Genomic DNA, 15,966 nt, shown 5'->3' on the forward strand with positions numbered 1-15,966 from the left:
GATTTAGCAAAAACCACCTGGTTAGTTAACACTAGAGGCTCCACCAATCAAGCTCAATCAAAAGCTTCATGTACTGTAGAAGGGGATAAAGACCCTGTGGTGCATATAAAGAATGTATTTGGGAAGTCAGTTTGCATTAGCCTGTCTCAAGCAAAGGCAAACCCACCCATGGGAATGTTTTTGTTCAATGACCTGATTGAACTTTTGGAGAAATGCAGATGGATGGGGAACAGGATGTGTACCTGAAGGGGATTTGATTTTTGAGTGACAACAGTTTGTAATGCCAAACTGTGTGTGTATTTTTGGTTGCTGGATGACACTGGCACTGTGTGCCATAACTACCATGGACAGTGAGTACGGACTGTGCCAGATACACTGGTCATGAGCTCATGATGTAGCTTGCAACCACCTGACAGCACAGCAGCCCTCCTGCCCTGGAAGGCATCTAGGACAGACAGAATCCACAGCATGGACTCAAAGAACTCAACAGATATCTTGGCCATTGATTATGGACATACCAGTGTTTATGTACATATACATCTCTATCTATGTATATACTTGGAAGGAGGATGTATCTGACTTCTTTTTGGCAAGTTCTGTGGAATCCTACTAAGCGTCTCAGCTAGGGAAAAGGTGTAGGAGATACAGAAAAACTAATCTGTGTTGAATTATCTTGACAAAAATTTGGGCATTTTTGGTAACCCTGAGTGCTTTCTGACTTTTAGCTAGCCATCATCATGCATGGGAGAATAGAACTGAAGTCTTTTCTACAGTGCCAGTCTGCCACAACTCTTTAATTCTCCACTGACTAAAATAGTTTCATTATTTGTTCCCCAAGAGTGTAGGAGACTTCCTTCTCGAGTTTGCTTTGGCAGAGCATTGAATAAAACAAACCTAATTTGCCTGGATTGGAAAAAGTGGGGTGCAGACCTAATTTCATGGCTTCTGGGTATCAAGAAATACCTTACTAAAGCAGCTCACCTCTTGCATTTCCTTCCAGTTGTTTTGGGGTTTGGTTTTGGTTGGTTTGTTAGTTGGTTGGTTTTAAAAATCTGCTTCTTTGTCACCAGTTAGTTCTCACTCATCTCCACTGAATACTCTCTCTTTTAGAATGCACATCTCCAGAGTCTTGCAGATGTTTACACCTAACCTGCCCCTAAATGGACAAGTAGTACAGCTGAGGCCTGAGGCAGTTGCATCTGGGTTGTTGAAGGATGTTTGGTTTCTTACAAGAGGAAAAGTGAAGAATTTATCTCCATTTCCTAGGGTATTTTAACTTCTGAAATGTCTAAAGGAGACCTGGACTGTCAGCTGTCACTATAAATTACACTGAAGTTAATCCTGTAGAAGAGACTGAAGCCTGTTGAAGCCTGTGTGAGAGTAATGACTGAATTTGGAATCTGGGTTATGATTCCAGATGCAAAGTTTTAATGCTAGCTGAGTTTCTGGTCTCTTTCTCTCCTGTTTCTGACTAGGACAGGGTTAATTACTTGCAGAAGCCAGCCAGGGGCCTGGCTAGGGTCCAGGGGTTGTTCTCTGTCATGTCAGGTCATTGCCAAGGCTTGTGGGGAAGGGATTCTCTTCTGGGGAGCAGGGTCCCTTCTGGATCAAGGTAGTGCTGTCTTGTCAGGGGTTTTCCATGTGAATTGTTCCTATTTTGTGCCCCTTGTCATCAGTTTGTTGCTGCTGTTGATTTCCTTATCTGGCTGCTGTTTCCAGCAAACTGTTCTTATCTCAACCCATGATCTTTACCCTTTGTGCCTTCCGTTCTCTTCTGCAGCCCCAGCAGGGGCAAGGGCAGGGGGAGGAGGAGGAGTGAGAGAATGGTGCACGGTTTGACATGTTTCAGTGGGAACACCAAACTGGGGAATGTCATTCCTGAAACACAGCAGTGTGCAAAGGGGAGCTGCTGTCTGGGTAAAGCAAATGGTGATCAGATATGACACAGTGTCACACTGCTGCCTCCTCCTTGGCTTTGTACACTGCAGTAAAGTGCAGCCAAGCATTTTTCAAACTTAGTCAGCTTGTTTATTCAACCTAGCAGTGAAATCTTTGTTCTTTGCAGCTGTTGAAAGAAACAACTTAATGAGACTTGCTCAGACCATACCATTTACACCAGTCCAGCTCTTTGGTGAGTACCAACTTCTAGCTTATGTTTGCTTTATAAATAGTTGGTGCATTATCTTTTAAAACCCATGTTTGAGAAATTGTCTTGGATTTATTTCAACAGTTCTTCTTTTCTGAAAGAGACAAAACAAGATAGAATGGTAGTTGTGCTGTAGTTAGGGACTTCTGGTGGTCACCTTTTCCAACTCCTTCCATGGTCAGTTGAATCAGATTGCTGAGGCACTTGTGAATTGCGTTTTGATTTTGTCTATAAATGGAGACTCCTCATTTTCATTGGGCAACCTCTTACATTGTTTGATTGACCTAATCATGAATCCAGGGTTTCTGTGTATTTGTTGGGGTTTCCCTTGCTGTATCTTGTATCTGCTAGTATTCACGTGACTGCTGTCAACCTCAGAGATGAGTGTAACTCCATCTTCTATGTATCCATCCTTGGGATACCTGAAGACAGCAAGAAGCTTCCACTTAACCTTGATAACTTCATTCTTTCTGTTTCTCTCTCACACATGCTGACACAAACACAGATGCATATGTAAATCTATGTATAGGATATGCCATCAAGAAGAAAACCAGGTAGTGATTTAAAGAGCATTATCCTTTTATCTGGCACAGAAAACTTTTAGTGTCTTTATTGTCAAGGAAAAAAAATCTTTGTTGTAACTGTAACTGAAGAATGGTAGAGCATAATCCATAAAATTTTGGGAAGAGTTCTGAAAATAGTGTGCAGTATTGGCTTACAACAGCAGAAGGTCTGCCTCTAGACTCTTGATATCTAGATGCTGCCTTCTCAATAGGTAGAATACTTTGTCTCACAGCAACTAATTGATCATAGCAACTAATCTAATCTTTGAAGCTCCCAGGAGAGCTTTCTAGGTATTAAATTGTCAAAAGATAATAAAATAAAGACTTAATGTAAGATTAAAAAATGTGTCTAGTTATACTATCTTTATTCAAGTGCCTGTCTTTTATGTAAGGTACTGACTTTTCCAGTTGCTTTATTTTAAATTAAAATGTGCCTAAATTACTGGATTCAACAGCATCTGCATTTGTGCTAATTAGCGAAAGGCAAGCTCAAAAGTGGGGAGAAAATCTACAAGTCTGAATTCAATTTGTAATTGCTTATGATGGTCTTTGCTATTTTGGCAATTTAGTTACCTCATCATACTTGCCAGTGAAAGCCTATTTCTTATTAATTAATGTTACAAATTATGTGAGTTGTAGGAAGGAAAGCCAGATTTTAAAAAAATCAGTCCACTTTGCTGTTAGTTTACAAATGGCAACAGAAAAGTGTTGTTTCTGCTGCAAGAGAGGAATGCCACTACAACTCTCCAGGGGGAAAGAGAGTGCAACTGAGTTAAAAGTCACTAGGTTCTGCTTGCAGAAAAAATGTTACTAGCAGGAGCAGAAAACCTCAAACATTTCATCATTGCATATAACATTGGAATTTCTAGAAAAAAAAAAAAAAACCAAAATATTAGTTTAAAATACCAAAGCTGTAAGCTTCTTCATAATTTCTGAATGAGCTTCCTGAATGAGCTTCCTGAATGAGCTTCCTGAACAAGCTTTAGCTCGTTCTCCTGGAAATGTCTTTTTCAATTTAATTTCCCTGGCTCATCACATCATGGCCAAGTCACAATTTTTGAAACAAACTCAGCTCTCTGCAGCAAAAGGTGGCATTCTTGACTACAGCCGATATTGTATCAACTACAAAGTTAAATCTCTTTAATATTCAATAACTATTGCAAACTGTTTGCGTTGTTGTTATGATTTTCCCCCTAGATTTATATTAAACTATTATTTTAAACTATTATTTAAACTATTTTTAGACTAAGATTTGAATGTAGATGTTCTGTTCCTGCAAGTTTGTTTTGGTGTGTTTGTTGCTTTTTGGGGTTTACTTTGTGAAACACAGAGTTAAAAGAAAAAATCAGGGAGTGTTCCACAGATTATGATTAATTTAAAAGTCTTACTAAAAATTCTCATTTCATATAAGTGCATAAAGAGAGGGAATTACACATGAGATATTTAGAGTTTGCACACTGGAGATAAAAATGGTGACCCTTTAAAAATATGTTCTTTTAAATGGCTACTATGGACTAGAGTATCAGTGAGCCATATTTGTGTGGAAGAATCCAGGAGGTCTTGAATTTTTCTTTGTTTAGAGGCTTAAGACAAGCTGTTTCGACCACCTATTATCATAGTAGAAGAATGAATGTGTAGAAGAATAAATAGTAAGTAAGTTTAGGCTGGGGAAGTTTTCAGACAGATGAACAGTTATGATAAAAAGTTCTCTTTTTAAAGAAATGTGGCTTAGAAAGGTGTGTAAAGAGCTATGTTATTTAAAGACACCAAATGAAACTTCTGTTCTCTCCTCTTTCTGCCAGTGACTTTTGCTAACAAAACTTCTTTTTATTTAAGCTGGAGAGGAAGTGACAGTCTATCAGCTAGAAGAGAGTTCACCTCTGAATCTTGATAAAAGCATGTCATCCTGGTCCCAGTGTGGCACAACTGCAATGATCCAAGTCCTGTCACGGGAGGAGATGGATGGGGGTCTGCGGAGGGCCATGAAGGTCATCTGCACTTGGTCTGAGAGTGATGTATTAAAGCTGGGACAGGTTTTCATTGTGAAGTCTTTCCTGCCAGAGGTGGTTCAAGCTTGGGAAAAGATCTTTCACCATGGCACAGTATTACATCTCTGTCTCAGGGTGAGTTCAGACCTGAAGGAACAACACATCAGGCCTAGCCTGATATTAGACTTGTTAATGTCTTCAACAAGGTTGACATGTGTTTGGATGTTATCTTTTGGAAAGAAAAAGGGTTTTGAGGAAGTTGTATCTGATTTGTATCTGATGGAAGTTGTATATTTGATTTGTAAAAACTAGATAATCAGGGTATGTGTGTGATTGTTCATTTTTTTTGATAAATTCATGACACTTTTCTTCATGAAAACGAAGTACTGTTTATAATATTATCTTTTTTTCAGGAGATTCAACAGCAAAGAGTTGCCCAGAAGTTAATCTATACCTTCAACCAAGTGAAGCCTCATACTATTCCCTATACTCCAAGGTAAATTCAAAGTCTTTAGGTACTAGGTGAAAGTACCTGAAGTTTCTCTTTTCAGCCTCCTTTTCCAATGTGGGTTGCAATGGTAATGCAGTGCTAATGATGATGTCTAAGGATAAGTAATGAACTTTTAAGAGGAAAGGTTGGCAGCTTTGAAGTTTGTCCTTATAGTTACATGTAGTGGAAAAATAAACACTTTGTTCCATAGACTTAAGCAAGAACTGCCTTTTACATAATTAACTAAAATAATTGGGTGTAGCTCATTTACAGTGCACTAGGGTAAATCAGATTATGTTGTTTGCTCATAAACTATACTTTCTGATAAGGTGCTTTTTTTTGAGAGTTGTCAGACCAAAAAAGCCTTTGTTCTCTCTATTGTTTCTACCTACCTACTGTTGTTGAAAATGCTCCAGTCAAAGAAGACATGTCCTCCTTTTTGGTATGTTTGCTCTGCATCTTGATGGCTGCTGACTGTGAGGATGCTCATTACCTTGCCAGCTGCTGGCAGGCAGTATTTATACTTACAGGTTCCTGGAAGTTTTCCTCATCTACTGCCATTCAGCAAAGCAGTGGTTGACCATCGAGAAGTACATGACTGGTGAATTTCGGAAATACAACAACAACAATGGAGATGAGATTACTCCCATCAGCCTGCTGGAAGAGCTAATGCTGGCCTTCTCTCACTGGACCTACGTCTACACCCGTGGGGAGCTCCTGGTCCTGGATATGCAAGGTGACTGCTAGCACAGGACTGCTGTTTGAAACCAGATGAGAAGTAATAATCTCAAAAGAGACTTTAGGGCCAAATTCTCACTTAGATGAGAAAATGCAAAGCTCAAAAAACCTCTGGATATCTGTTGTGTGATGCCAGTAAATGAGAATCCACAGAAACAGTCTAGGTTAATGTAGGTGTAATGGGAAAATAATATTGCTTCAAATGCCTCCAGGCTGAAAGACCAAAAGAGCACTTAGATAAACTGCAGGAACATTTCATCCAGCTCCAGAAAAGCCACTCCACAGTTAAGGTAGTTGTATTTTTAATAAATAAATATTTTCATAAATGTATAAATAATACAGAGATTCAAATGTATTCGGGTACGTACGGACACAGTATGTATGTAAATCTGTCAAAAATGTGTGAACTTTCTGCATTTTTTATTGTTCATATTAATAGATCTGTGCAGTTTAAATAAGCTGTAAACCTGAATGCTATTCACAAAGTCTAGTGACTCCTTCAAAGAGCATGTGATCATATTACTGTACATATGTAAGTGGGAAGATGGCATATTTTGAGGAGATAAAACAGTTGACAATGTTCAGATGAACATCACATCACCCATCAAACAGTATAAACACTATCACTTTTCATTTCTGTCAAGGGAAAAGTCTGTGGGTAGCCAGAGACTTAACATATTTATATTTTATGGCATCCAGAAGCTGTAAGTTACAAAAAAGACACACTTATTATGCAAAATAAGCTTATAATTCCATACTTGCCTTGATTTGCTATAGCTGCACATAAAAAAAAAGAAATTATACAGAAAAAATAAATGTGTCTCTGCCATAGCCTATAAGAATTTGAATGACATTTGCTCAGGCTTATTACATAACTCTCAAAATTCCAGAGCAACTGTGTTGGCTCAAAAATGGAGTAAACATCTATGTAAATCTCAGTTTTCATCTTAAACAGAGATCAGCTCTAGTTTTTGCCTCATGTTTAATTCTCTAAATTTGAAACTCAGGAAAAGTGCAAGGGCTGCTCTCCTTGGAGTTCTACTAGGATGAATCTAGATAACAATTTACTATTTAATACCATGGCCATCTTCACATACACATATATGTATGTACACATTTTGCCTAATTTAAATTAACTGAAATGGCCTATTTTGCAGTCTTGGGGTATTTCAGCAGCATTATCCTATCTCCAGAATCTTTATTTTTGTTGCAAAACTTAAATTAACCATGTTGAAATAAAAAAAAAAAAAAATTAGATATCACATGGTCATATGACCATAGATTTTTCATTAGTGTAAAAGCTCAGTAATTTTTTCAGATTCAAGAAAAGATGATTTTCATAAAGGTAATATACTTTAATCAGTTTGGTGAAAACTGCAACATAGGTGTCATAATGTAATTATTTCCTTAATATGCTTCCTTGGCCCCCCAAATGGAGAAAGGGATAACAGATGCAAATATTTGCACATCATGAAGTTATGGCTTCTTGTGTTTGTTACCTTGAAGAGAATGTGTGTCTGAAAGTAGCTCTATTGATACTGGTAAGATCCGTATCTGATAAGTACCTTTACTCCAAGTAAAATAACAGTGTTTTGGTTGGTCACATTTTAGTTAGTTGAGCTTCAATATAATATTTATTGTATCTTCATACACTCTCCATCTACAAATAAATTAACCTCAAAGCAGCTGAAGAACTGTAACTGTATTGCCAGTACTTTACAAATATTTATACTCATAGCATTTTCATTCTAGCTCACTTTAACTATGACACTTTATGATGTATCAATTAAATGGTTAATTACATCTTTTGTTAAGTGCCAGATTACGAAATCATGACTACCTTCCTTTGTAACACACACAATGTTTATTTGTTGTAGGTGTTGGGGAAAACCTTACAGATCCATCTGTGATTAAACCTGAAGATAAAAAGTAGGTTTCTTTCTGTTGAAATTTTCATTCATTTCAGACACTCAGCCAGCAGTCTGTATATTTAGGATGGTTTTCTATATTTTGTGGGGGAGGTTTTAATTTCTTTTTCCACATGGTGTTTGAGTTAAACAATAGTATGATGCCACTGGAGTGACTGGGTCTTCTCCCATGCTTTGAAGGACTGTGAGTGTCCCAGCTCTCACGTGGGCTAAGAGGTGTATGAAAGGCGAGAGGGTCTGCACTGCTGTGCTGGGAGCAATCTCTTCACAGAGCTGTACAAAGGATATGATTGTGGCAGTCCAGTTTCCACTGAGTTTTTCTAGGAGTATATGGGGCCACAATGGCTTAAGAGGATGAAGAGAAGGCCCCATGCCCCTCTCCAATAGGTTTTAGTTCTGCACTTAAGCATGCAGCATGATTTCAGAAATGTGATATGCAGATGGTAAATCATGAGTGGGAACTTACTTACAAAAACTGGATAGACTAGACACAGAAAAACAGCAGTCTGCCTTTGTGAATCAAATTTCAGAATCAGAGCCATGGCTGCTCTCCCATTCTGTGACCTTGCTCTTCAGTGGTATTTCCTGCAGTAAGAGCAGAAGCAGTGCTGTTGATGGCTGCTCTCCTACAGCTCTCCTACTCTTCCCAAACCCCACCCTTCTCCAGATCTGCCCTGACATCCCTGCCCCTCCCCTTTCTGCTGCTCATCTTGACTGACCCTTGCTCAGCTCGTGCTGTTTGATTGAAGGGAAGTCTCATGTTTGGACGGTAGGAAGGTAGGGAGATGCAAATGTAAATAGTCTAATTTAATATGAAGAGGAACTAACTATAGAAATGTCAGATTACTTGCCTACAACTTGGAAATCCAAGTTAATTTTGTAAGCAAGTTCTTAGTTCCGCGACCATAATCAGTGTTTCAAAAAGATAATTAATAAACGACTGTCTTAATGCTTAATTATGACTTTAGGTGTATTGTACATTTAAAATTTATTTTGAAAACAGCAAATATATGAGAGCAAAGATATGTTGAGTGCTTCTCGGTGACAAAGTCTTTGCCCTAAGTAGACCATATGTTCATGACAGAAGCACATAGATAGCTCAAATTAGAGATGCAGAGAGGTCAATCGTGTAGTTGTTCTCATGACTTTAGCAAATTTTAATTCTTTAAGGTACAGATGTATGAAATTCTGATTTGCTACTATTCAAGTAGATTTTTTATGTCTGTGGTCACATAAACAGTAACAGTTATTGCTGTAAACAGCAGAGAGGCACTGACCAAAGTAGTTCACAAGACAAGTCAGCTTATCCTCTTTAACATAAGGATAATATTTACCTACATTAATTACCGTGAAGTTTATTTTTATTAGTGTTCTTCTCTATTGTTTTGCTATTAAATGATTTTGTTTACTGATCTTATTTTTAGGACTTCTTTTTGTTTATCATCTGCAAAATAGGTAGTCCTAGTTAAAGAGCAGGTGTTGATTAATTAATCAAACCCAGCTTGATTTTCTTGTATTCAGGGAAACTTTCAGAACAGTAACTAGTAAAACAATATTGGTTGATTTAGGGCTATAAAGGAATAAAGCAGTGAAACTGTGGTGTTTTCTGTAAGTAGGTACCCAATTCTTAGAAATGCTTTGTAAAAGAGTAATAAGAATTACATGGTTAAAGCACTGTCTTTGCTCTAACCTTCATTTTCTCACAGGAGAAACATTTCTGATAGAGGCAAGACGTGTTTTAAGTTTTCTTTTGTAAGTGAGATACTCTGATACAATCAAAACCTGCCTCAAAAGATACCTTGCATTCATGTTCTCTTGAAAACCCAGGATAAAATAGATGGCTCCTGACTTATGGGACTGATTGAAATTTTAGCTTTACTTATAGTTAAATTATTTATGTTCTGCTTTTTTAACTCCATCAATTTATTGGCTCATGTCATTTTCCTGTCATGTGTTATGTAAGTCTTTTATTTCATGCATCCCATATCGTGTTTTGAAAAGGTCTTTGCAGTGACGAAGTGTGACCTCCAGGTCTGTGGTAGTCCATAAAGATAGCTTTATGTCTTGGTTTTATATCCAGGTCAAGACAAATATAATAGATCTGTTTGGAAAGTACGCCTGATGTTGTGACAGCTCAGACAGAACCTGAGCTGGTGCAAATCAGTGTAAGATCTGGCCACAGGAACTGCACAGAATGTATGAAGTGATAAAATGGTACAGATATGACATACACAAGAAGATTTCCTTTAAAACAGCACAGCAGCAGTTTAACACAGTCCTTGTAGACTTCTGCCCTACCCAAACGTTGAGAAGAATTGCCTCAAAAGCAATGCTTTGGGTGCTTTTTGTAACATGTACTAGTTTGTAAGGCCAAAACAAAGTTAATGAGGGTAGAGTTTTCAGGGATATTATACATTCTGACATTCAGAGATGAGGAAAAGTGTTCTGAGTTTCAGACTGGAAAGAACTGATACATTCACAGAGCATTTGTTTCTAATTGTATGATATTATCACTGCCTGAAAGATTTTTCCTGGTTTTGTTTTTGTTTGTTTGGTTTTGTTTGGTTTTTTTTTTCTTTTTTTTTTTTTTAATTGAAATGTTTCTTTCTCATGCTTCCTACTGATAACTCAGAGAAAAAAGAATCAACAGTCTTCTCCTTCAATCTTTTTTTTTTCATGTTAAACTACTCCCTAATCTTTACATGTTACGGTTTCTAGGCTGATGATCATTTCCCATTTATCCCCAGATTCCTTGAAATAATTTTCCAAATTTAAATACAGTATTCCTCATGAAGCATTGTCTATAATGAGTAGACACGAAAGGTTACTTCATGTATATTACAGAGAGTATACCTTTTTATCTCAAAACAGTGTGAGAAGATATCATTCTGTCTTACTTGCTTCACCTTGCTTGGAGTAATGGTTAGATTAGAGGAGGTATCAGAGTGGTTGTGTGGCCTTGAAATTAGCAAAGTCTTCCTAATTTCCTATATCTGCTCAAGCAAATACTTAGGTACATTCTATTTCTATAGCATTTAATCAGATTCCAGAAAGCATAGAAATGGCTATACTGCATCATGTTATTTAAAGTTATTTAAGTGTGGCCCTTGATTGATAATTCACTTCTTTCCTTCTTTGATGTATTAATTTGCATTATAAGATGATTAGATGAATGCTTCACAGGATCCAGGAGACACATGTTCTCCAGGGTCTGCAAGAAATCAGAAAGATACGGAATTTTGTATAGTACTTTCGGTTAATCATTGCTGTTGTCTTGTGTGAAAGGGAAAAGTTTCATGTTTGAACACTGTTTTCCCTAGAGAGAATATAGTTTTGTTAGTGTGAATTACAGATAGATTTGATAGAATTAAAGTATTTTTTCTATAGCTTCTCAGAGCTGTAATTGATTTCAGATTCGGAAATGTGCTGTTTCCCCTCTGCATATCATTAAAATAAAATACTGGTATTTGTAAAGTTTCTTTGGAAGTGTTTCTTGTGTGCTGTGTTCCATAGTGTCTAGACTGTCAAATTCTTGAGAGTAAAGGTGCAGTTATACTAAAATACAGTGTAGCTTTCAGACTACCTTAAGAATCTGTAGTAACTGTGGGGTACTTCCAATATGTGTGTGGATAGAGGTGGTTTCTGTTTGTAATTGTGGCAGTTTCTTTCAGAATATGCAATATAGTTCCACAAATGGATCCCCTAGTAGCATTGATGAATTGGTCAGAGAACTGACACATGGAGATGAGCACAGGATGAAGACAATACATTTTAAAACCTTGCTTGTCAGCTGCATACTGTGGGTTCAGAGGTTTTAATTTTTTTTTTTCCATTTTTCTGTGCTGCAGGTTTTTGTGGTGAGGGTTCTGCTAGACTTTGCATTTCTGGTTTTAACTGAAGAGAAAATAAGTCCTTGTTAGCTCTGTTTTGTTCTCACATACCCAGCATCAAAACTGGAACCAGACTACTTGCTTGGGAAAAAGTGGTGGCTGCAGCAGAATCATACCAATTATAGCAAGCACCATCAAAATGTCACTGTGACCAGATTTCCTTTGAGCCTCTTAGTAGACACTGATGGGTGTGTCCTATCTGCCTTTAGAGAAAAAAAAAAAGTAGTGTGGGATATATTTAGGCTAATATTTTACTGGAACTGACAGTTTTCTTGTCTCATATCTAAGAAAATTTTAATGTGTATTAACCTTTGATTGTCTTGATAAAAAGGGCTAACTGATTAAAAAAAATAAAAATGGCATCATCTCCCTCCCCTATAATTGCTTCATTTTAGATTCACTGATTTTTAAAGAATCTTTCTTTTAGGTCTGGAAAAATGGTATTTGGACCAGCAAACCTAGGAGAAGATGCAATAAGAAACTTCATTGCAAAGCATCGTTGTAATTCTTGCTGCAGAAAGCTGAAACTTCCCGGTATGCAAAGTAAAAATTAATTTTTAATCTATGTATAACTTTATAAGTGCAACAAAGTAAAGGCCTCAATGTGCTATAAAGACAAGAACTGAAATTCTGTTGAGCTGAAAGACTCAGGTAGCCGTAGTCTTCCTGTACAAAGGCAGCTATTAGAATACTGCTCTATTGCCTAACATCCATGTAAGAGTGGGACCTCATCAACCTGATGTTGCCATTCAGCATGAAAGCTTCTTCCTATTGAATTTTTTCCCTTTCTTTGCTAAATAGGAGCCTATTTTCCAGGATCGTCACTACAGCTAACATCTGCAATAATTTTTACAGTAAGAAAGAGTAACAATAGAAAATTTGCAATGCATCAGCTGGGGAAAAGCTGGAGGTTTTCTGGCCCTGCTGCAGCCCCTACTTAGGCTTGGTCGGATTGCCTGTTGTTCACATTACATTTGGTAGAATGTGCTTCTGTGTGATGTATAGCAGGTTTTAAAGACTGAAAGCCAAAACAGATTGCTTTCTGTATGACTTTCAGCCACTGATTTTTTTTTTCAGTAGAGGAAGCTCCTTCCCTTCATTGCCTACATGGAGTAATAATTGCTATTTGATTCTGAAACAGAAACTGCAGTATTATTGGTTTGATTATTTTTGTCTGTGGCAGCTGGAGATAACAGAGGGGAAAATCAGCTGAATGAATACAGTCAGGGAAGGTTCATTCATAAGGGCTCACACCGCTGAGTTCCCCAGGGCTCTCAACCACCTGCTTCTTATTTGCCTTGCTCCAGATTTTCTTCCTCCTGGAAACATCAAATAAACTGCCATGAGTTATTGGCTTGAACACTGCTTGAGATGTTTGTGCTTTTCAGACTTGGCTGCATTATTGAATTTGTTTTCCTGCCATAGATTTGAGAAGAAGTGACTACATGCTAGAAACTGCTGGTCCAGCCTTTGGAATAGAAGTGGAAGCAAGCACTGAAGAAGCTGATGATGCAGATAAGCCTTCTGAGTGTGATACACGGCTGTGAAGCAGACAGCTCATGTGTTTGCATCCTTCAAAACCTGTTCTTTATCACTGCCAAGGGTTTGTCCAAAATTACAAAATACAGGTGACTGAGTGCAGCATCTCTCTGCCCTAGCTAGACCCTACAGACAAGGAAAGAAAAGAATTAGCTTTCTTGACTCCCCTTGCATTCTCTTGTGGTGGCCTTTCTTGTACAGATTAACAAATCACCAGGAGCAGGTCACCCCTTACCTGGATGAACTCTCCCATCAGTGCCATTTTTGATGATGTGGGTCATGGTTCCAAGTTATATTTTCTTAGGAAGATGACTGTGACAAGTTTATTTCCAAGTGGTAGTAATTTTTGCTTCTCTTTCTGCTCCTTACTAAATAAATGAATGTATACATGTGCAAATAATTCATTTTCAGTCAGAGCCCACTCAGCCCCATGCTCACTTTTCTTGAGTGCAAAAGGCTCTTCAGGAAATTGCAGAAATACTACTTTCTCTTTATTATTGATTTTGATGCAGAGATAAACCAAGAATAAATAAACCAAGAATAAAGTTTTGGTTTAAACAGTAGTCATGACAGACTGAAAAATTTGTAGGAAACTTTTCTTCAAATCTTTTCACATACTAAGAAAAAGTTGCACAATAAAGCAGCAGATTATTGGACCCACAACCATCAATTTTTCTCATTTTGAGTTGATGAATTTGAATATTCTGTGGATTTAATATGAACATCTTGAATATAATCTGACTTTTAGGACTTGCCTGTCTTTACAATATTTTAGCTTTTCAATGTTTTAAAGTTGCAATTGGAAGAAAGATTTTAGAAGTCACAAAGAATAGTATATTCCATTTGGCATTTAAGTTGTTAATGTCAGGCAGAATGTAGGACTGTTGTCTAACAGTGGTGCAATTATATTAGGCAGCATCCACATTTGTTTCTGTAGATGTCTTCTGATAACAGTTGAAGGTCAGAAAACAGAAAAATCAATCTGTGCAATATGATTTTTTTAGAATAAAGACTGAAAAGAAGTTTTCAGCAGAAGTATTTCTAACAAAACTGGTGTTCTAGTACAGGTTAAACCATTAAAAGCAACTTTGTACTTTGGTGTTGATTAAAAAAACTAATGCTCAAATGTTAGTCATTACAAAATTTTATATTTGAATTAAAAAAAAGAAATCATATTTCCACTACAGCTCATAGTAAATTTTAAACTGTAAGGGGGCTTTTTATTGTGATCTGTGATTTGTTTGGTATATTTTGTAAGTGTCTACATATACATAGGATTTGGAAGTTACGTGTCCCCAGTTTTTATATTGATTATTATATTGATGTTGAAGTGATCAGACAGTCATTGGAGTAATCATCTACACAATGTTTGGCTCAGATGCTTTCAGTTTCTGTGAGCATTTAGAAGAGGTTCCTATTGTGTTTTTTCTTTTTAACATAATTTGATAGAACGCTCCCATATAATTCCCCATCAGATTATACTTCTTATTTTGCAAAATATATAGTTTCCTTTGGCTCTTCTTTTTGCAAGCAAGCCAATATATCAGAAAACTTAGCTTGTCTGTGAAAGAGGTAGTTTGATTGCATCTCTGCAAACTGAGGGTGAAGTTTGGTCCATATACCTGTAAGGTAGTAATTCTGCTTCCTGTGGGCGTCATTTTAAAATCTGACTTTGGGGAGATATCTGCTTACATGAATACATATACACTTTAAAGAAAGACATATCTTAAAGAAAGACATATCTTAAAGATCTTTCTTTAAACAAAGATCTTTCTCTCAAGGATCTCTAACTATTTGTCTACCTTTGAATTCAGTTTAGTAAAATGACGCATAGATATGTCTTTAAAGTCAAAGACAATGTAACTCCTGCCCTGATAGTGTTGTTTTCCAGAAATGTTGCCATAAATTTAGAACACATATATATTATGCACAAAAAAACCCCCAAAAAACTGTAGGCCAGGCTGGGCCTGAGCGCTTCTCATTTCTTACAAGTTTTGAAGGTATGCACAAATCAGATGACCTTTTCTTGGCAATGCTCCTATTGCCTGCAAGAGTGGGTGGCTCCTGCATTCACAGCAACATTTGTGAGAATTCTTATGATGTGGAGCTAGCTCAGTGTAGATTAATCGTATTCCTTCTTGTCAGTATCTGTCAAGGTAAATACTACATTACAGTATGAAATGGGGATCCTTGCAAGATACTAATCTGTGTTAAAATGTAGTTTATTTAATTTTGTAGCTATTTAATTTTGATCAGCATGAAATATTAAGTGGATGAAACAAGAAAAAGAGGTATTTCAAATTGTTGCACTGTATATTTTTATCCTTGCAGTAATTTTTCCAAATGTGGACACACTAAATTCAAGAAGTCCAGTAAATCTGCTGGCTGATGAATTATGCCTCAGCTTTATTTTTATGTTTTTTGGGAATGCTGATTCACATTTCACTAAACTGTAAATTTAAGTATATGATTGAAGACCTTCCACCCCTCCCTTTTATATTTCGGTAATAAATTATCTTGAACATAATTCAAAAATTTTTTTGAGATCTTTCTTACTACAAGTTCTGTACATTCTTTAAATTGTCTTTTGATTTTTAAATACTGACTTTAGATTGAAACACATGCCTACTAAAACATGAAATAAAAACCCCAACAACCTTATAAGGGGACAGCAATAAGCCCCA

The 15,966-nt window shown here is 36.9% G+C and overlaps 1 protein-coding gene across 1 annotated transcript in view; it reads left to right on the plus strand.

Annotated features, from left to right (window-relative positions):
• TRPM6 (transient receptor potential cation channel subfamily M member 6) overlaps positions 1–13,290 on the plus strand; it is an 83,356-nt gene extending 70,066 nt beyond the window's left edge. Inside the window, exons 33-39 of the mRNA XM_054283234.1 lie at positions 2,066–2,131; positions 4,546–4,832; positions 5,111–5,193; positions 5,718–5,923; positions 7,803–7,854; positions 12,171–12,277; positions 13,169–13,290. Coding sequence (XP_054139209.1) covers positions 2,066–2,131; positions 4,546–4,832; positions 5,111–5,193; positions 5,718–5,923; positions 7,803–7,854; positions 12,171–12,277; positions 13,169–13,290 — 923 coding nt within the window. The remainder of the gene's footprint in view (positions 1–2,065; positions 2,132–4,545; positions 4,833–5,110; positions 5,194–5,717; positions 5,924–7,802; positions 7,855–12,170; positions 12,278–13,168) is intronic.
• The last annotated feature ends 2,676 nt before the right edge of the window (positions 13,291–15,966 follow it).

Source organism: Melozone crissalis, unplaced genomic scaffold (genome assembly GCF_028551555.1).
Source record: "Melozone crissalis strain CALT ecotype California unplaced genomic scaffold, PUWL_Pcris_2 ptg000036l_1, whole genome shotgun sequence".
In the NCBI taxonomy this organism is placed as follows: Eukaryota; Metazoa; Chordata; class Aves; order Passeriformes; family Passerellidae; genus Melozone; species Melozone crissalis.